The sequence below is a fragment of the Microcaecilia unicolor genome, chromosome 2 (assembly GCF_901765095.1).
Source record: "Microcaecilia unicolor chromosome 2, aMicUni1.1, whole genome shotgun sequence".
Taxonomy (NCBI): Eukaryota; Metazoa; Chordata; class Amphibia; order Gymnophiona; family Siphonopidae; genus Microcaecilia; species Microcaecilia unicolor.
Window position 1 is genome coordinate 279,523,011 of NC_044032.1, and position 21,381 is coordinate 279,544,391.

Consider the following 21,381-nt stretch of genomic DNA (forward strand, 5'->3'; position numbering starts at 1 on the left):
ATATATGTTTGGTATCTGGTGTTTCAGCCTTTTTTTTTTTAGTTTATCACTTATGGTGAACCTAGATCTCAAAATGCTGATGGAATGACTAATTGAACTAGTGAACTTTCAGTTTTCCCTGTCTCAGTACAATTTGATAGTCCTGGCTAGTCAGCTGCTGCTACTCTGCTAACTTTGCCAAGAGCCAATAATTTGTACTGTATGTTGAAGCACCTAGAAAGTGAGTTGAAGGAAAACTAGGCATAGTCATGCAAAACGTTTAGTTTTATAAGACTGTGTATTGAGAGAGCCAAACGTTTGGGATTACTTAGGTATTGTCTGAGGACAGGACCTTGGTGGTCCTGAAAACAGCATGCATAAACAGTAATTAGTTTTATCCAGATATTATCTCTGCCCTGTTATTTCATTGATTTGCTTTCAAACAGTTTTATGTTTGACAGATTAATACTGTATTTAAAATCCTTTCATAACTTGGCAGCTCTCTGTAATCAGTGTTAGTTTTTAGCAGGGACCAGATTTAGTGTGCTTATATTGCTTAATCATTATAGGTTATGAAAATATTTTAAAAGTTTTTGTAATGTGAAATTGTGATGATCTTCTAGCTGTCAGGACTGATTGGACCTCCACTCTGAGTGAGGAGTAGACCAGTCATGACTAGGGTTTGTTAGAGAACAGAAGATTAAATACACATTGAGACATATTTTCAAAGCACTTAGCCTTCCAAAGTTCCATAGGTTTCTATGGAACTTTGGAAGGCTAAGTGCTTTGAAAATATGCCTCATCATCTTCCCGTACATACTCTGAGAAGGTTAAAACTAAGTTAAGACGGAAGAAGTTTTAGTGGTATATTGGGAGACCTTGGAAGGAGATAATCAGAGCCATGGTTCAACAGCAACACCATGGGATTCACTTCTACTTGGTTATGGATGGAGGTGTAATGGCTGGGTTATAGAGGGAAGGGTAACCCCTGAATAGTAATATATGGTGATGTGAAAAAAGTTTTTCTTTCTCCTGATTTCTCCTGTTATTGCATATATGTTAGACTGAATGGTTGTTGATCTTTAAGTAAAATGTAATATTAGACAAAGGGCGTCTGAGTAAAACATAATTATTTTTCCTTGGATAACTTTATAACTTCAACACCCAGAGGTTATCCCTCTTTCGTTTCTCCTGTTGTTCCTTCCCTCCTTTATGTACCTTCTACTTTGTGTTGCACTAGAATTATGTTCTTTTATTAAAACACTGTAAGCCACATAGAGCCTGCCTTAGTGGGAATATGTGGGATATAAATGTTCTCAATAAATAAATAAATCACACAGGTGAAAAGTAACTGCCCCTTACTCAGTCAACCAACTGACCAAATTAAATTGATAATTAGATTCAGCTAATTAAACACAGTCAGACTAGATTGCATCCAGCCTTTTGAATAAGCTTCACGATATATCTAGGGTTCTCATCCCAATCCTAGCCAGTCAGGTTTTCAAGATAACCACAATAAATATGCATGAGAGAGATTTGCATACAATAGAGGTAGTGCATGCAAATTTGTCTCGTGCATATTTGTTTTTGATATCCTGAAAACCTTACTGGCTGGATGTGTCCTGAGGGACTAGGTTGAGAACCCCTGCCACATTGAGCCTCCAAATAGGTGGGAAAATGTGGGATACAAATGCAATAAATAAATAAATATACTGAACCTTACCATGAGAATGAAGTAGTCACCACACAGAATGGCAAGGACAAATCAAACTTGGGTATAACTCTATGCCATAATCAAAGGCAATCTCAGAAGAGATTAGAAAAAAAAGTTGTTGAACTATATCAGTGTGGAAAAGGTTACAAAGCCATTTGTAAAGTTCTGGGACTCCACAAAAACACAGTGAGAGCCATTATCATCAAATTGAAAAGACTTGGAACAGTGATGAATCTTCCCAGGAGTGGCCTGCCTGCCTGCCTGCCAGCCAAAATTACTCAAAGGGTGCAGTGACAACTTCTCTGAGAAGTTGCAAAACTAAGATCAGTGTTCATGGCTCCACAGTAAGAGACTGGGTAAAAATAGGATTCATAGGAGAGTAACAAGGCCAGAAACTGCTGCTATCCAAGAGTAACATCAGTGCTTATCCCACATTTGCAAAAATATACCTGGATGATCCCAAGCCTTTTGGGATAATGTTCTTTGGACAGTTGAGTCATAAGTGGAATTCTTACAGCACAGGTCCCCTTGTATGTGGCATAGAGCAAATGCAGCATTCCATAGTCGAAACATCATATCAGTAGTTGAACATAGTGGTGATGGTGTGAGGATGCTTTGCTTTCCCAGGACTAGAAAACTTGCTGTTAATCGAAGGAACCATGAATTCTTCGAGGACAAGCAGGCCATTAATTCTCACGTGGATAACACAGCGCTGCGTTGCTCCGTGAGGACTTTATAAAACAAGAACTTTATGGCAAATGAGAACGCTCCACCGTGCATGCACGAGTGCTTTCCCACCCGCTGTGAGGGTGCAGTTACCGCAGTTCTACCACGGTGAAAAGAGGATTGCGTCTGTGGTTTTTCTTCACATCTGGTTTGAAAGAGCTTCTTTTTGGTGCCTTCTTGGCTTCTTTTGAGTGTTTGTTTCACTGTGCCTTTTCAGGCTTTTCCCCTCTTTTCTTCCTGTACATTTTTAGTTATTCTATGCAGATTTCGGCCTACTCTCCAGTCGGGTCTATCCCGTGAATTTTTCTGTGATGCCTTGCCTTTTTTTTTTTTTAGGCACCATTGCATCTTTTGATTTTGTTTTGGAAGTTTTCCCTTCCATGTCCACTAAAGTTCCCAGTAGCTTTACGCACAGTTCCTGGTGCAGTTGGATGATCTCTGGCAGAGACACCCATTTGTGTTGTCTTCAGTGCTTAGGGCCCCACCATAGCCCTGCTAACTGTGTCCTTTGTCTTTGGATAAAGAAGAGGACTCAGGTTGTCAGAGAGGCTCAATGCGAGAGGATTTTTGAAGCCAGATCCGAGTTCCTATGGCTGTTTTGAGACCCATTGTCACTGGGAGCAGTGGTGCGTCGAGTGGGTCTCCACTTGTCTCGACACCGACTTCTAGACAGGGCCTCCAGGACTAGCCAGTGTCGGACTGAACCCCGAGATGATGTGCGGATTTAACGTCATCCTTGTTGGCACCAAGGAGTCTCGACACCCAGCTTCAGGCAAAGGCCAAGAAGCATTGGCAATGGTTGTCTTTGACGCATGGTGCTGGGAGCTCCAGGACGTCAAGGGATTTGGCACCCGAGAAGCGTCGGCACTGGTATGATCACTCCCCCTCTATCCAGGTGGTACCGATGCGCCTGTCTCCAGGCAGCCAGAACCTGGCTCCTGTCTCAGCCCCATCAGTTCTGTAGCCTATCTTGGATCCGGCGTCCCAGCCTTTCCCAGTGTCAGCACTCGATGAGCATACCTGGGTCTTGTTCCCTGAGCTGCTGGATGGCATTCTGCAATGGTGTGCATCAGTATCGGGGGTGCTTGCGCTCACCATACAGCCCATTGCTTGGCCCTCAACCTGTGGTGTGACCCCGGCACCAAGTGCGACCTCCGTGTTGACTGCCACCCAATCCGGTACCCCTTCGACATCAGTGGAGGAAGCTTTGCCAGAGTTCAAGTGGGAACCAACCCCTCGATGCCGGACATGGCTCCTCAAGGTTGAGGCAGGCTCGGTCTCGGTCCTCTATAATCCCATCCTTTGCCCCTTAGTAGGGGAAAACACTTCAACCCTCGGAGATAAACTCCTCGGCTGGTATAAGAAAGACGATCAGACTCAGATAAGTGCAACCAAGTAAAATCTTTGTTGGTATTTCTCTAAGTCAGTATAAAAATGATTGTTCTTTCTGGAGCAGTTTTGTCACACAGCCAGCAAGACGCTCAATTTGTCTTTCTAATTCTGCACTTACATACTGTATGTTTTATTTCTTTTAAAACGTGTGATTATTCTTATTCTTATTCTTTTTGAACATAAAAGGATATTTCCTGTTCCTGTTATCTTCATTATACATAAAAGGTTTTTTCCTTTATTCTTACCATCCTTTCCTGTCCCAATACACGTGCACACTTTGTGCTCATTGGCCATTCCCTTGTCCCATATGCATGATCCCTTCATGTGTCTACATCAAATTGCATGAAACACCTGGCTCCTTCTCACCTAAACACACATTTGTGGAGAAAACATCTCCTTATTTGTAGGGTCCTCAGTCTAATAAGTGTAATATTTTGTTTTAAAGATCAGAAACAATTCAGTGTGATGTATGTGCAATAATAGGGAAATCGGGAGGAGGGAAAAATCTTTTTCACATCAGTGTAAGTAACCCAGTGGATGATAGCAGTAAATGACCTATCCCATCTGCCCAGTTATTCTGTAAGCATTGCTGAAGATGCATCCCTGTTGCCAGCCACCTGAAATGTGACTTCCTATAAGAAATTGCTCCTTATCCAGGTCAGAGTTTTATTGTCTTCATAGGCAGTGCAATGGGATGGGCCATTACCCTACCAATATTTTGCCCAGCACATCATTAAGAACTAATGAACTTGGGGGTGGAGCCAGAGATTGATTTGTTTGGTTCCCCCACCCACACAACAACCAAAAGGTGTTTCACTGCCCCTAGTTGTCTTCCTTTTTGACACACCATCATCTTTGTAGGTGAGATATAAGATCCTTTTTTAGTCCCCCCTCACAGGCCCACTCTCTTATGTCTAAACACCAAGATTTGTAATAAATAGCTAGCAGTTCTGGCATGGGCTTTAGCCAAACATATGAGCTCATAGCTCTCTCTATGTAGCCTACACTAGATAGACCCAGCTAAGTGAATGCCCCCATTTTAGCTGGGTCTTCTGGGATGAAAACCCATAATTGAGTTTGGCAAGTGTACAGGCTTCATGATTGGTTGGTGTAGGAGTTCAGGTCACTTGCCTAGGAGATGGGGAGATTGTTGGGTATATTTTATGCAGTTTGCTCGAGAGTGTCTGGCTTTGTTCATTGGAGTTGGGGCTACATCTGTACTCAGAACTTGGCCAGGAGGAAGAGCTTAACATGATATAGACTAGAGTAAATACAAAACTTACCTCATGACAGCACAGTGTCTCTATCCTCTCACCCCCCCCCCCCTTAAAAGTTTTCATTTGAGATTGATAGCATGCAGTAGTAAAGGTTGAGAGTTAATTGTACAAGGTGTTTTGAGTACTTTTTTTTTTAGGTGGATTATCAGACCAGTGTCTCACATCTTCTGCTATCCACTTTGGCTCAAACAGTGATGTTATGAATATGAGAGTTTTTCTCTTGGGGATAGGGTGCATGGAGAGACCAGAGTGGGGTTGTACCATATCCATATCCTCACATTAAAGACAAGTAATAAAACTTTGCCTCATATCAACCTTGACAGAGTTGTGAATTCACCTTTTTAAACATGTTATACCTAGCATGTTGGTTGTTTGCAGGTGGGATAAAGCTACTGTGATGGATTTGTCTCTACCTCTTCCAGGTTTAATCTTCAGATATCCAGAGGAAGATTATGAGTCATTCCCGTTGTCCAACTCTGTGCCTCTCTTCTGCCTCCCCATGGGAGCGACTATTGAGTGCTGGGCCCCCCAAACCAAATACCCACTTCCAGTGTTCTCAACATTTGTTCTGACTGGATCTTCTGCAGAAAAGGTACATGAAAGCAGTGTGGTATTAAGGATAGAGAGGGACAGGGGCTAGGTCATAAAGATCATACCTATTATCACTGGTATGGATAAATGCTGCCTTACTCTGAAGTGTTTTGGTCCAGTTAATAGCTGTTTATAAAGAGAATGTTCCTGGGCCACATTTCTGGAAAAATATGTTTAGATGATAGGGTTAGCAGTGTTTGGACCCATCATAATGTATTGAATTTTTTTGTCTCTCTTAAAATTTTTTGTTGTTGTGTTTTGCTTGTGTTGGAGAAAATCAGCTGTTGCCTTTGTCGTTTCATATTTCAATGTTTTGTTTGACTTTTTATTGGACTTCAGCTTCATAATGCTTATGGTAATGCTGGTAACTTGCAGGCCTGGAAATAATTTTTCTTTTCCTACATCCATAAATTGATGTATATGACAGGTTTTTTTTCTGCTAGAAAAAAGCTTTGCTTTAGTGTGATTATTTGAGAAACTCTGTAGTATGCCTCATTTGAAATGGTTTTATTCAGAATATTGGAGTTCTGTTAGCGAGATGTTCCATTTCTTGCAGTGTCCAATAGAGGTGATTGTTACAGCCAGTTTAATGGGATTGCCTTTTTTTAGGCTTTTGTGTTGATAATCTTATGTAACCATATGATTTTACTGATCCAAATACCTAGTGAGCTAGTCTCCAAAAAATTGTACGATGAGCCCTCCAACACGTTTGTCACAACCTTATCCTAGTAATTTTTTGTTCTGCATTTCCAGTCTTGTTTGTGTGTGGTTAATCATATAATTCAATGATGCATTCCCAGGAAGGGGGGGGTGGTGTTGGTGATGCAGACTGTCCCATATTAATGCATGCACTTTGTTGGCGTACTGCCCTCAGCATGAACAAGTGCCTGAATGTACCTCCCCCCCAGGCAGTTCTCAAAGTTATAGTATGTACATACTTTCCCTTTTGAAAATTTTGCGGAAGTAGCAGGAATGGCACAGAGGGGTGTTGGAACGTGTAGCTAGTTCTAACGTGAGTCATATGACCCTCTCAGTTCCTGTGACAATGAATATTACTACATGACTGATGTGGTTCTAATGGTTCTTATTTTTTGAACTCTCACTCTAAAATTGGTTATGCCCTGGTATAGTTTCTCATCTAAAAACCAACATGCCTGTGAATGGTTCTTTCAAGGGCAATTCTTCCAGTGGGTTAGTTTTGCACATATCATGACAGTAATGCACTTCATTCCTAATCTGTGGTATGTGGCGTATGATCTCAGTCTTTCAAGTTTACTGCTAATGCTTGCTGTAATTATCGTTCCTTTTCTGAATGGGTTGTGTTCCCTTGCTGTCCAGCTTCCGACCCTTTGACGTAATTCAGGAAGTCGTGATAGTTCTCACCTTGGAAGACACCGTAATGCTATTTTTTCTTCTATCAACCATATATTATTCTCTGCAGGTCTATGGTGCTGCTATCCAGTTTTATGAGCCTTACCCCCGGAACCTGTTGTCAGAAAAGCAACTCATGCAACTGGGGCTTGTTACTGCTGTGGAAAAGAAAGCTGTGACCTCAAAATCCATCCATTCCAACAAGTGCATCTGCCTGCTCTCACACTGGCCCTTCTTTGAAACCTTTCGCAAGTTCCTCATGTTTATCTACAAGCTGTCTGTGTCAGGGCCTCATCCTCTGCCAATCGAAAAGTGAGTGTATTCTTGTCTTGTCATAGGACCTTTCTGTGTTCAGGTGTTTCTCTTGTTCTGGGCTTGTAGTGGCATGGGAAAAAAAAGAGACTGCAAGCATTAGGGTTATAAATTATGGTGTTCATTAATGTGCCTTATTCTTAAGATGGCATATGATTTACCAATTGTTTCAGTAGCTGATTGACAACAATGCTTTTATATTTTGTCTTTTTATGCATGCTGCTAGAAAAATCCTTGTACAGGAAGGTGCTCCTCCAGGCTAACAAACATATTCCAAAGTTTTAATGAAATAAGCCACACACAGTCTAAGAAAAATATGTCCATACCCATGCCTCAATCAAGCTCTGGATTGGAATGTTGAACGAGGCATAATCAGTCTATTTTTCAAAGTATAAAAACATAAGCACACACTTGGGGAAAAAATGTGTTTGTGTGTTGTAGGGGGAGGTCTAGAATTAACAGAGGAAGAAAAAATTCAGTCCAGCATGTATAAATGGTTATTTTACTGAGTGGGTGGGTTTCCATTTTTTTTTTTTTTTTTAGTGATGCATGTTAAAGCCAGACTGCATGCAAACAACTTACCCTGACAATTGAATGGTCTTCAGAAGGCATTCTCTGGCACATTGTCCCTATTTGTTTTGCAAACTTCTCACTCAGGATGCCACTGTGAAAACTGAATTTGTTAAGTCAGTGATTAAATGTTGTGTTTTTATTTTCAGGCACATATCCCACTTCATGCACAATGTCCCCTTCCCTTCTCCTCAAAGGCCAAGAATCCTTGTCCAGGTAACTACAAGAATTTGCGGTATCTAACTGTTGGGTGACGGTTTTCTTGCTTATTAAATGAAATGAAAGGGTCACCCTAAATGTGACATATCCAGTGACTAAAATGAGCAGGACATGTCAACAGGACTTTTTTTTTTAAAGCCTTTACTATAGTTAGTGTACTTGTGGCATGAATACACTGTAATGCTTTTTCAAAATAGAAATTCTCAAAGAAATGAATGGTTGTATATATGCTTTCTTTTTTGCTTTTAACAGTTGTCTGCCCATGATGCATTAATACTGTCTCAGCCTGTTTCCACACCGTTACCACTCAGGTGAGTTTAATGATGACTAAAGAAGACACAGTATTTTGCATTTAGCCTTTTGTTTAAAATCAAAATGATTGCTCTTGACCTGGGATGTGGGCATTAAGGCAGTTCTTACTGATGGTTCTATTTTTCCGCTCCTTCCCAAACAGCATCTGGCATAGGAGGATGTTTTTGTTGATGGAGTTTATTATTTTGTCTGTGGTATTTTTCATTTTGTTGGTGTTTGTGTTTTTTAATGATTTATTTTTCCTTGCCCCCTGCATTTTACTTTTCTTTATTTAAAGGTTTATTCTTCCTTTTCTTCCCATCTCCAATTTTATTTTGACCCCTCTCCAAGGCATTAGTAATCTGCCCCTCAGTGCTGCTGTGTGTTTGACTGGGGCTGTCATGGTACTGCCAGCTGTCTTTTCTCTCCCTCCTATGCTACTCTGTTCTAGGCTGCTGGCTGAAGGCTTATTTTATTTCTGGTTTTATGAACTGCCTTTCTCATAAAGCAGCACTGCAAAGTGGTTTACAACAAATTTATTATCTGTGGAGCACGTTGCATAGTTTACATTGGTCAATATTTCACTTTTTAAAAAAATGTATTTTATGCTATTCTCAAAAATTAAATCAAGCTGTATATTTGTTTAGAAATTGAGATCCTAAGCACTGTTAACAGAAATGTCACCATTAAGAAAATCAGCTGCAGAACTCTAAAGGCCACCAGTTGAGGATTACAAGAAGTTACATGGGAGATCTTTAAATAGTAAATAATAGGAAAAAAACTTAACAGTTCTAACCTTAAACTCAAGTCTTATTTTAAGAGAGCTTCAGCTACTTCATACAACCTAGCATATTCTTGTGGCCAAAAAGCTGACAACTAGGAAGGTGGAAAAATAAATTTAAGGAAAACAAATAGCCCCTGCCCCCCAAATTGAACGATTCCTGGATGCATTTAGAAAAAACTACTACTACTGCTTCTGAGCATCTTTTGAGACATCTGGATATATCCAAACCTTCAAATTGAAAAATAACACTCCCTTTTGTCCATACAAGACAAGTCCAGAACAAGTTATTTCTATTGACCAACGGATGGAAACAGGAAAAATAATTCTGCATGATTTACACCATGAGGGCACCATGCAAGCACAGAATTTTCAGTATTTCTTTCGCTCTAGAAGATGGATGTCAGGTTAGCTTCAGCTCCTGGCCCAGATATTGGATTACCGTTGCTCCTGAGCCAGTTGAACAACTGCACTTCAGTTGAGCTGGTGGTGCCTTTCTAGGCTTAAGCTCCTTTTAAAGGAAGAAGATTTATGAATTGGAACTAAGTTATATATGTCAGAAGTCTGAGTTCCCTACCCCCCCCCCCCCCCCCCCCCCCCCCCACTACCAATGGTTCTCTACAGAAGATAGCCTGCATATAGTGAGATGCATCTGATTAAGAAATTGGGATTTCAGCCAACTTTAATACTGCTACTGTATTTCTGGTTCTGGGTCAGTTTGGCTCACAGCACTGGCCTCTCTTGCCCACCAAGCCTGTGCACTTCAAGTAATTACTGGTACACTACAAGTGAATCTTCATCTCGCCATGGGGAGCTGACTGGATACCCACCTACAGGGAAAGCGCTCCCTGGTGCTGTACAGATGGCTGACATCTCATCTGTGAGTGCCACTTTGCTTGCTTAAAAGCATGTGACAGGATCAGGACTGCCAGCTATGAGGCTCTCTTCCCTGCCAACTACAGTCCTCTTTCATTCAGTTGTGGAGGTACTCGCTAACTACAGACAAGGCTGTATGATCTGAGTTGGATTGTTTTTAGACCCAGGTTATATTCTCCTGTAGTGCTGCTGCAGAAACTTATCTGTGAAGTTAATTCATGTAGGCTTGCTTCATTTTTATCAAAACAGCTGCAGCCTTTGGCTTCTATGTAACACATTGGTTTTCGACTTCTGTTCCTTTTTCCTTATTCTAAGAAAGTTCAGTGTCCTATCTTGCTACAGGGATTCGGTTCTTTTTAGCTTTTGACATGTGTGTGCAGACCAAAGCACTTAACTAGAGAGTACTCTTGAGTCTGTGCATATGTAGTAGCATTTGAATTCTTTTAAAGCCCCAGCATTGTTCATCCAATGGGGTTGTAGTGTTAGGGAAGGTTTTTAAATTGACATTCACTTATTGTTACAATGGCTGTGGAGGCCACTATTTATTTTTGTAATACTACCATGGTTCCCAGACTTTTCTATGCCTGAAATGCTAAAGGGTTTTTTTTTTTTAAATACCTCAGGAGATTAGTTTTTTTTTTTTTTTTAAATCTCCAGCATTCTAGTTCCGTGGTTCGCGGTATACCTTTTTTGTGGGAGCAGAACTGCTAGAAAACTGTTTTGTGGAAGCTCTACCTAGCATGGTTTGCTGTCATAGCTGTGCCAGTTATTACTGGGGCACTGTAATCTTTGTGCTCAAAGTTGTTTTTTAGTCAGTGCATTTGTTCTGCGACACTGCCATCGACGCGTTCCTTAATGGTCTAGACCCACCATCTGACCAATGCCCGGCTGATCGGTCATAGACAAACTTTACTACTTTAACAGTAGACATTGTAGCAAGAGTAGTTAACAAGTTTTCCAAAAAACACTGTGGTCTCGATGTATGCCCTAGCTATCTATTGAGATCCGCACCTGCTTGCTTCATTGCTGACCTCACTTCCTATTTAAATTTCATGCTCAAGAATGGTCTCTTCCCACCTGTACATGGAAGCATTCTTCTCACACCCATTCCTAAGGACCTGAAAATAAAAGCTGAAGTCATCTCCAATTATCGCCCAGTGGCATCTATCCCACTGCTCCTCAAAACAATGGAAAGTGTGGTCAACAGTCAATTAACTGATTACTTGAATAACTTCTGCATCCTGCATAGCTCACAATCGGGCTTCCGTTCACAGTACAGTACATAAACAGTATTAGTTACCCTCCTGGCGAACTTTAAACAATATCTACTGGGCAGAAAGTATTACTTCTTCAATTTGATATGTCCAGTGCGTTTGACATGGTGGATCATACTCTCCTTCTTCACATGCTGGATACATTTGGTATAGCTGATAACGTGTTTAATTGGATTAAGGGCTTTCTGTCAACGAGAACGTACAGTGTCAAATCCAAATCTATCATCTCTACACCGTGGAAAGCTTATTGTGGAGTACCTCAGGGCTCACCCCTTTCCCCTACTCTTTTCAACATCATGCTGATTCCTCTTGCGAAAGACTTATCCGCACTTGGGTCTCAACCCCTTCATCTATGCGGACGACGTGACCATCTACATCCCTTTCAAATCCACATTAGCTGAAATCTCCGTCACAATAGCTGCTTGCTTTTCCATCGTGGATTCTTGGACTACAGCGTTTCACTTCAAAATCAATAAAGAGAAAACACAGTGTCTAATCCTTTCGTCCCAGCATAACAAGGTTATCCTGACTACACTCATCACTAAGGATTGCACTCTTCCGATCTCAAAAAGTCTGAAAATCCTTGGTGTCTTGTTGGATAATCACTTGCTACTGAACAGCCAAGCTAAACTCATCACAAAAAGAATGTTCCACTTCATATGGAGATTGAGGCATCTCAGGCAATTCCTCACAAGGGAGCTCTTCCGAACCCTTACTCACTGGTTGGTTCTATCACATACTGACTACTGCAGTGGAATTTATGCAGGTTGCCGAAATTTCATTCTGACAAAGCTCCAGACTGCTCAAAACACAGCTGCAAGGCTAATCTTAGGCAAATCACGCTTTGATCATGCTTAGCCTCTTCGTTTTAACCTACACTGGCTCCCCATTATAGACCGTTTTACCTTAAAAATCTGCTCATTGACTCACAAGATAATTTATGGGGAAGCCCCTGCTTATATGCTAGATTTAATTGATCTGCCATCCAGAAATTCTTCGGTAACTGCTCCGATCCTACCTTAATCTACACTATCCAAGTTGCAAGTCAGTTAAATATAAACTGCTTTTTTCATCATCTTCCTCCTACGTCAGCCCAAAGTCCTGGAATGTTCTCCCAAGGCATCTAAAGGAGATTGAAGATCACCAGCTATTCAAGAAATCATTAAAAACATTTTTATTCGAGAAAGCTTATCCTACCAATTAACGCTTAATCCCCGACTATCTCAAATTGTCTATACTCGTTTACTACTCCAACCTATTGAAGCATCCTTGTATAATCCTCCTGTTCTTTCCCGTCTTTCTGACTTGTTCTCATTGCATTGTAACCTTCTGTAACATTGTAAGCCACATTGTGCTCGCTCTAATGTGAAAATGTGGGGTATAAATGTACCACAAATAAATATATAAATACATTTCAAAAATAGATTAAAAAAAAAAACAAGGCACAGAAGCCATTTTGCTTTCTCAACCCGTGTTGTATTTCCCTGGACCAATTTTTAGTACTTCTCTTTGCTTACAGGGGTGCTCTGTTTCCTTTCTGGTCTCCCTTCAGAACCAGGGACCTTATCTATGCTCACCTGTTTATAGCACCAAAAATTTCCAGGGCTTAGTTTTCCATTTTAGCACAGCTACTCATGGGGGGTTTTGATTAATTGGGAATGTATTTCCTATGGTTATCAGTTTCTTCTAGTGAAACTTCAGCCTGTCTCACAGTTTTTAAGTCACTGTCTTTCTGAACTTCTCCTGCTTTTCTTTTTTAGAACTTTTTTTCAGCTTTATGAGCTCTTAAAGTTTATTAGAGGCCCCCTCAGAGTGGCTATCAGGGCAGAACTGCTCAGTCTGAGAATTCATTCTCTGTTTTAAGGAAAGGATGACCATTTTTTCTTGTCTTGTCTTATCTATCCTGTGCAGCTTTCTTGGGGTCATATGTTCAAGTGCACATTATGAAATCTATTATCTCTACATCACATCTTTGGTGCTGGGTATTATAGTATTTTAACTCTGTTCTCCTTGCAGACTGTCTCTCAGTCCTGAATTTCCAATTTAGTTAGGTGACAGCTCTGTTTTTGCTTTGTGATCCTAAAAGAAAAGGCAGTTTATTTAGTGATAGTTTATCAGTTGCATATCTGTTGCTGCCTTAAGGTTGCTTCAATGGATGAATATTTTAGTTTGAGCTCTATTTGTTCCATGGATTCTCCAGATCCAGATAACTCTCCAGAAAGGGGGGGGGGGGGGGGAGGGAGAGGGTACTGTGCAATCCATTGCAGATTGCCGTGCCTCACACTCTGCATAGGAGCTCCTGAAAACCATAACTGAGACTTTGTGACACTCTTGAGAACTAGCCTAGTCCAGGTACCTGATGAATCTATCCAAGGGAACAATTATTTGGTTCTATGTCAAGAATTTTGTTTATAATAATTTAAAAAAAAACAAACACATGGTAACTGGGCAATTCAGTTGTCAGCTGGACTTCCTCATCTCCCTTGGTATTCTCCTGCTTTCTCCTTGGGGATATTCATTTGTCAGGATTGCTGGCAGTGCTCCTACTCTCTATCTTTCTCTCTCTGCCAAGCTCATTGGTCTCTTTCAGTAGTGATGTGCTGGCTGCATTCATTCTCTCCATAACACAGTCAAATTCCAGCTTCTACAAGGTAACACTGGAATTTTTCATACTCTAGTTTCTGTGCTGTGTCTTAGAGGGAAGTTTAATTTGCATCGATTATTGTAGTCTTCCAGTAGCCATGTTGAATAGGTTTTCTTTAGTCTTTCACAACTGATCACTTTTGTCAGCCTGCGTTGGCTTGGGCCGGCTGTGTAATAAATCAAGATAATTCATATGTCACTGTGACATCAGCCACAATCTCCAATCCTTTCTCTCATCCTCCTGCCCTGATTGTATTACAGTACATTCTCGATTATCTGACGTAACTGGAACCGGCCCATTTCGTTTAAATGAAAAGTCAGATAACACAGAGAACATTGAAAATACATAGAAAATGTGTATTTCAAGTGCTGAATTGAAAGCAGGGTATCAATAGCCAGCAAAGCCAATCATTTCTAAGTGTTGCAGTGAAAACAGGGTCTCCTGTAGCAAATCCAAGCAGAGATAGGTCTGCCCATCCAGTGAATCGGATATCAGGAAAGTGTAAAAACGTTGCAGTGATGTTACCGGGTGTGGGCTTGGGGAAGGGTCTGTTGGATATGCCAAATGGTTGGATTAATGAAGGTCGGATAATCGAGACTGTGCAGTGCTACCATTTATACAGTACTGTCTTATTTTACTGAAATGTTTTTATTTGCCTTGTGGTTTTCTGAATACTGTAGTTAGGGCAAGAATTACCTTTAGTAGCCAAAACTACTTGGTTGTTTGACTGTCTATGCAGTATCCCTTATATAGCTCCATTGTTGAGGCATTTGCCAGCCAATATTCAGTGGCATGAAAGTGGGCAGTGCAGCTGAATACCGCCTCTGACCGGGACCCATATAAGCTTCAGTGACCAGCCTGCCCAAAATTATTCCCCAATATCCAGCATCTTTAAAAAACAAAAACTGCTGACTGCCACTGACTATCAGCCGGATGGGTTCTACTTCCTGCCTTACCGCTTTTCTCTACAGCAGTTTCCTTTAAGAAGTTTCTCTCTTTCTGGTGTGTTTTCTGTTGTACTGTTGTTCTGACAACCAACCCCGCGCTTTCCCACTGATGGCGGGCTCAATGCGGCTTACATGGGGCAATGGAGGGTTAAGTGACTTGCCCAGAGTCACAAGGAGCTGTCTGTGCCTGAAGTGGGAATTGAACTCAGTTCCCCAGGACCAAAGTCCACCACCCTAACCACTAGGCCACTCCTATTCACTTTTCATATTTATTTCTTTGGTTTTTCTGGGATCAGAGACGTAACTCCCTGCATGTGTGTCCTAGCAGGTCAGAATTTCAGCTAGTTAGATCTGAGACTAGATAGGTTAGGTCTTTCTGATGAGCTAAGAGCATTCTTCCTTCACTTCTTTTGCATCCACTCTAAATGGAAATAAGGCAGCTGACACTTTGCAGCATGGTCTGTTCAATTCATAGTTGTACTTCTGTTTTTCAAATGTCTGAGACTGAATAGACACAAGTTATCCACTTCTTCCATTTCTTATCCTCTGTTTGCAAATAAGGTCTGTGACAAGCTGCTGCAGGTTCGTAACAGTGTAGCATCATGTCTGGCCTAGCAGTTAGGTAGTCTTTCATGTATTATGAGAATGTTTGTGTTGTGCCAGTTTGCCATCAAGTCTATCAGAAAACTCTCGGATCCCCAGTTTTTTCTCTTGTGACTTATATTTTCTACGTGGGCTATCACCTCTTGGTACTTCTCAGTGGTAAATTTTTGGCCCTTGTTTTATATGTTCCAAATATTTCTCTAAAACATGCCAAATCATGTACTCCCTTTTCTCTGTTTCAGAATACTTCTGGAAACTATGTAGTCTCATTCAGTCTGGGTTGGCTCTATGTGGCTTCAGTTTTCTGTAGAATTAATACCTTAGCGATTAAGTTATAGCTAAGAGTAACATCAAGCCCACAGAACTAAACTGAACTGTACTTCTATACTGCATTATCCAAATCAGTTCTATGCGATTTATACAAGAACAGCACAGGCATACCTGAGAAGAGTACATATAAGTTAAAAACTATGGCTAGCATTCAAAACTCATTGAAAAATAAGCTTTAATTGTATTATTAAAACTTTCCTGGTAGCATTAAAATACCACTCTAGCTTTATAAAATAATTAACAAAGCAGAACATTAGTTAGCAGTACAGAAATTTCTCAAATAGCCATGTTTTCAACATCTTTGTAAATTGTAAAAGATCATCAGATAGTCTAAGAACAACAGGAAGATCGTTCCGGAATTTAACCCCTGTGAAAGAGAATGAGGATCGAAAAATTCTTTTATACTTCACTAACCTAGAAGATGGAAGTTGTAGAAACAGAAAATTTTGCAGTTGCATGGTAGTAACCCGACAAGGATTAGTAATCGAAGACAGCATATATTCTATGGCACAACCATATAGTATTTTATGAGTGGACAGACTAAAATATACCCTTAAACCAGACGAACTACAGAATGTGAGAGTTTCTACCTTTGGTTTTTCCATTTACCAACCATTCTCGAGACCTTCTTTCCTGAGCCCTTTATTCAACTAAAACTGCATCTATCAGGCCACATATGTCTGGAGTCACTGGCTGAGATGTGCTGGATTAGTCCCCTTATGCTTGCCTATCGAAGTAAACTTTGAAGAATTAAAAAAAAATAGTTGAAGACTGACTTCAGATTGCAGATTGATTGGTCTAGGTTATTTATTTATTCACATTTATAAGCTATTTACTGATCAAACCATCATTCAAAATGGTTTACAGAACATATAAAACAAAAGTTTGTAACAAAAAAATAAGAACAGAACAACATCTTTAAAAATAACAGAATAATCAACCTAAACTTCCTTCATAATAGCTTTAAGCTTACATTTAGCTATCCTAAAAATAAAATCAAGTTAACAAGAAAACAGTAATGTGTTCAACTTCCTCCTTAATGCTTAAAATGTTTCCTGTCTCAGTTCTGGAAGTTTATTCAATAACTCTGGACCAATTATTTGAAAAGCTTTCAAACTTCATCTTGCTTTCCTCCCAATGTCTATACCTGGAACTTGAAGTAGGTTGCCTTGGCCTGATTACAGTAATTTGGTGTATAAGAAGAAAGTTTCTTTTTCAAATATGCTGGTTTCTGACAAAGTTAATTGTTTAAACTGTACCCTTTCTTTCGTAGGAAGCCAGTGTAATTGACTCAAAAGGGGTTTAGCACTCTCCCAACAATGCCCTCTTAACAATATTCTGTCTGCTGCGTTCTGGATGATTTGTAATTTCTTATCATTGGTAAACCCACTTATAAGACATCATAATCCAGTAAGCTTACCAAAAAGACACATGTTATCATTGTTAATACTTTCAAGTCTAGAAATGGTTTCAGCTGCCTAATTATTTTTAATTTAAAAAATGCCTTTTGTGAAACAGTGGTTATCTGATCCTTCCCAATCCCATCCTGCCCTAATATATCTCCCCAAACCCTCACATACTGTTGCCAGATCAAACTCTGACATAATGTAGGAAGTACACTTGTTGAGACATTCACAGTTCTCCCAGTATTTTACCAAAGGCTCTTCCAAACATGGATCCTGTAGTAAAATACTATAACGACATAGAGGAGTGAACGAGTATCTTTCGGGAAGTCCAGTGGGAGCAGCGGTTTTAAAAACCTCATGCAGAGAACAAGAACATCCTGGTCACCCCAGTTTCTTAAAATTGATGCTGTCTAGAGGAACTCCCTCCCCCCCCCCCCCCTTGCACAAATACACACTCACCAACATTGACATTGGAAATATCAATCTCCCTAACCCTCCCCAGATCTTGTAAGGTGACTGACTCCCTGGTGTCTAGGGATGGATGGGGGAGCAGAAGTGATCTCCAGTCACACCTGTCCCTTTCAGCACTGGATTCAAAATAAAGTAGCTTAGTCTGTAGTGGTAGTATCATAAAACTGCTGCTAGTGATTGGCCAGCACCACTAAATACCAGGAAGATCCTTGCTATGACTCAGAGGGTCAGGATGGGGTGTGTTTGCTGCATGCATTAGAGAGGTTCTGGGATGGGGGGAGCTGATGTGGAGGGTGGGCTCTATTATGCAGTACATGTGCCTCTTTATTCTGGCACTTGTGTACCTTGGAGCAAGTTTAAGGTCCAACATAGTGTATCCCCCTTTTAAAAAGGGGAATACAGATTTAGATGTTCAATCAGTCTACAGCATGCCCCCTTAAAATCTGTTTGGGTGTGGATCTCGCTATGTAAATAGCAGCTTTATAAAAGCTGCTGTTTATATGTGGAGATGCTCTTAAAATAAAGGGCCATTGTGAAATAAATGTAACGGAATGGATAAGATGGGCAGGAAGTTATGAGAAGTGAGAAGGAATGTTTTGAAGGTGGAAGAGGTGAGAGAAGCAGTGGAAGAGCAGAGAAAAATGAAGTGAATGGATAGGGGAAGGAACTAAAGTGTTGTACAGAGGAGAGAAGAGAAGTGATGCCAATGAAGGGAAGAGATGGGAGAGAATGAGGGAGAAAGAGGCGAGAGGGAGCTTGGGTCCATAAGTGACCGCACTAAGTAGTGGTGCTTATGTAAAAGGAGCGTAGCTGGTTGGTGGACCTTCACAATTGCAAAGTTGTGTGCAATATTGCATCCCCTCTATCCCCCAGCCCCCTTCCCAAAAGAAATGATTGTGAGCATTGATGAGGGATGAGCTACTGAAAGGTATTACTGCCATGTCCCGTGTGCTTAATACAGTCCTGTTGAAGGCAAGCCTTTAAGACTAGACTTGTTCTTTCCTTTTTTTTTAGTGGTGCAAACTTTAGCACTTTGCTTATGAACCTGGGACCAGAAAACTGTGCTACCGTGCTGCTCTTCGTACTGCTGGAAAGCAAGATTTTGCTTCACTCACTCAGACCAGCGGTGTTGACCGGAGTAGCTGAAGCTGTTGTCGCTGTAAGAACAAGGATGAATGCATTGCATGGGGTGTTCTGCACTGTGGTACACATGCTCATACTCTGATTCAGTGTGTGAGAGGGGTTGAGTTTTGGATTATATTGGTAATCTTGTAAACATAACTGTCCTTTCAGCAAACTTGTATGTTGGAACAGAAGTATTGACACACAAAAGAAAAGAATGTATTAATAAATAAATTAATAAATAAATAAATAAAAATTGCCATACAGGGATCAAACCCAGGGCCCTCAGTCTCAGTATCCTGTTTCCAATAATGGTCAAATAGAAGAAGGAGCAATAATGACTAAAAGAGAAGGATGATTGATGACTTTGGAGTCCACCAGAGTAACAAGATTTATTAATGTCTCTAATTGGTGCAGGGTGTACACAGTTGTCCAACACAGCCTGTTTCAGCATAGATTGCCTGCATCAGGGGCCCACAAAACATAATATGCCAAAATTATATTCAGAACAATAGAGATTCTTGGGTGTTCTGTACTCGAAATGGGTCTTGCAAGGCAAAGGTGGCAATTTCTAAGATATGCTTTTGTAAATCCCACACCACAAAGGTGTCAGCTTCTAATGAGCGCTATCAAGCAAATCCTTGAGAGTTTTGGGGACATTCAAACAAGACTTATTAGTCATCTCTCTTTAGTCATCATCGCTCCTCCTTCTGTCTTTGCTTCCGCAGAGACTCTTCCTCTTGTTTTTGTCCAGTAGTGGCCAATTCAGGTGCTGTGTGGTGGAAAATGCCATTTGATGTTGCAGGAGAGGAATCTTAACTTGTGTGCTCTGGTTCACTTCTGCTCCTGTGATTTCCGGCAGCTGTTGAAGCTACTGGCTTTGGCGGCTTTCCTCAAAGCAGGGTTCGTAGCTTTAATCACTTTCTTCAACAGAATGCAGATCTTAGGAGGAATCTCCCAGGAGCTGGTCCCTGCCTGCCTATTGTAACTTAGGGCAATGTTTTTCCAAACCTAATATGTGCCTACACTGGGTCTCCAGTGTATGCACATGTCGTTTGCATATTCATTATATGTTGTGTAATTTAATGTTGTAGTCTTAGCCAATTCTCGTTAGGCTATCAGATTTAAAGAATAAGTAAATTATGGATATCTTGAGAAGGCAGGTTTTGTTTGTGTGCTTTCTAGGTCAGGGTGGGGCAAGGACATAGTGGCTGATAATGTAAAACACACATAGAAGAAGGGTTAAACAATACTTGAAATGTGGTTAATTTTGTTTATGGTGGCAGACCTGGTAGCACATTCTCTAACATCTGATCTTGTGTGACAGCTTCTGAAGAGGTGTGGGGAGATGGATTAATCCTGTAACTGTTTTCATTATCCAAGAACAGCTGTGCTGTTAGGAATTGTGGGGAAGGATATTTTATTGTCAGTTTTATTTAGTGGGGGTGATTGCTGGTGGAGTGTTCAGAAGGAATTTGAGAGTGGGTAATGTGTGTAAGAGGAACAGAGTATGGGGACAGTATATTCCAGTTTATTGGGGTGGTGATGGGGTGAGGGAGGAGGTTACAGCAGTTATTTTCATTGAGAGGAGAAAGGGTGAATAAGGGGGGATGATAATGGAGTTCCGGCTGACTGATCTTCATTCAACAATAGTGGGTTCATGATCTAGTAGAAGATATGAAGGGCTGCAATTATTGGCTCTTGCAGAAACACAGGAAGGATAGTGAACTACTTCATCTGACTGCTGTCCTGGGGGGATCCAAGTTTATACATTTGGCCTGGGGGGGGGGGGGGGGGGGTGCATGGTATGGCATTGATGATTTATTTAGTGCTTTCTTCTAGTTTTAACATTTTGGATAGGTTAAATACATTTGTTGGAGAGTGCAGGTTCAGGATTTGATTGTAATGGGAGGATTTTAATATCCATTTTGAGGGACAGAAATCGAACATTGAGGAAACCTTTTTGCAGGCAGTGGAGGATATTGGAGCAATTTCCACATATAAAGATCACAATATTTTTTTGATTTTTTTTGGTATAGATGGGTAAGGAATGGGTATAGTATATAGTTTTAGAAAGCAGGCAGTTGAGGTTTGGCAGGATAATTTGGCAGGAATGGTTCTGTTGAAATAAGGTGTGATGGAAGGAGGGGTATACTCAGGTTTAGGAAGCCCTTGAGGTTTTAGAGAGGAGATTCTAAAAGCTAAGAAACTATATTCAACAGAGCAGTTGCATGGTGGGGGTAATAGTCCGAGGTCCTTGCTTGGCTTTTCAGGAAGCCTAGTTATGTATCTGGGCTGGATCTAGATTTGAGGTTGGTACTGACCACAGAATAATCCAATTCTTTTTTTAGATTTGGTGATATTAAAGAGATTAAGTGGGGGCTTACGCAGGAAGAGGTAATAGAGGAGTTGAAGATGCTGGAGCCGAGTATGATGTTGGACCATTTGCCCTTAATATTACTAGGTGACGTCAAGAATGTCGATG

At 40.8% G+C, this 21,381-nt stretch overlaps 1 protein-coding gene across 3 annotated transcripts in view; it reads left to right on the forward strand.

Annotated features, from left to right (window-relative positions):
* Positions 1-21,381, forward strand: part of DENND4C (DENN domain containing 4C) — a 300,829-nt gene that overhangs the window by 82,782 nt on the left and 196,666 nt on the right. For all 3 annotated transcript variants that reach the window (XM_030194208.1, XM_030194207.1, XM_030194209.1), the window contains exons 6-10: positions 5,511-5,680; positions 7,121-7,362; positions 8,082-8,148; positions 8,404-8,462; positions 18,789-18,933. In XM_030194208.1, coding sequence (XP_030050068.1) covers positions 5,511-5,680; positions 7,121-7,362; positions 8,082-8,148; positions 8,404-8,462; positions 18,789-18,933 — 683 coding nt within the window. The remainder of the gene's footprint in view (positions 1-5,510; positions 5,681-7,120; positions 7,363-8,081; positions 8,149-8,403; positions 8,463-18,788; positions 18,934-21,381) is intronic.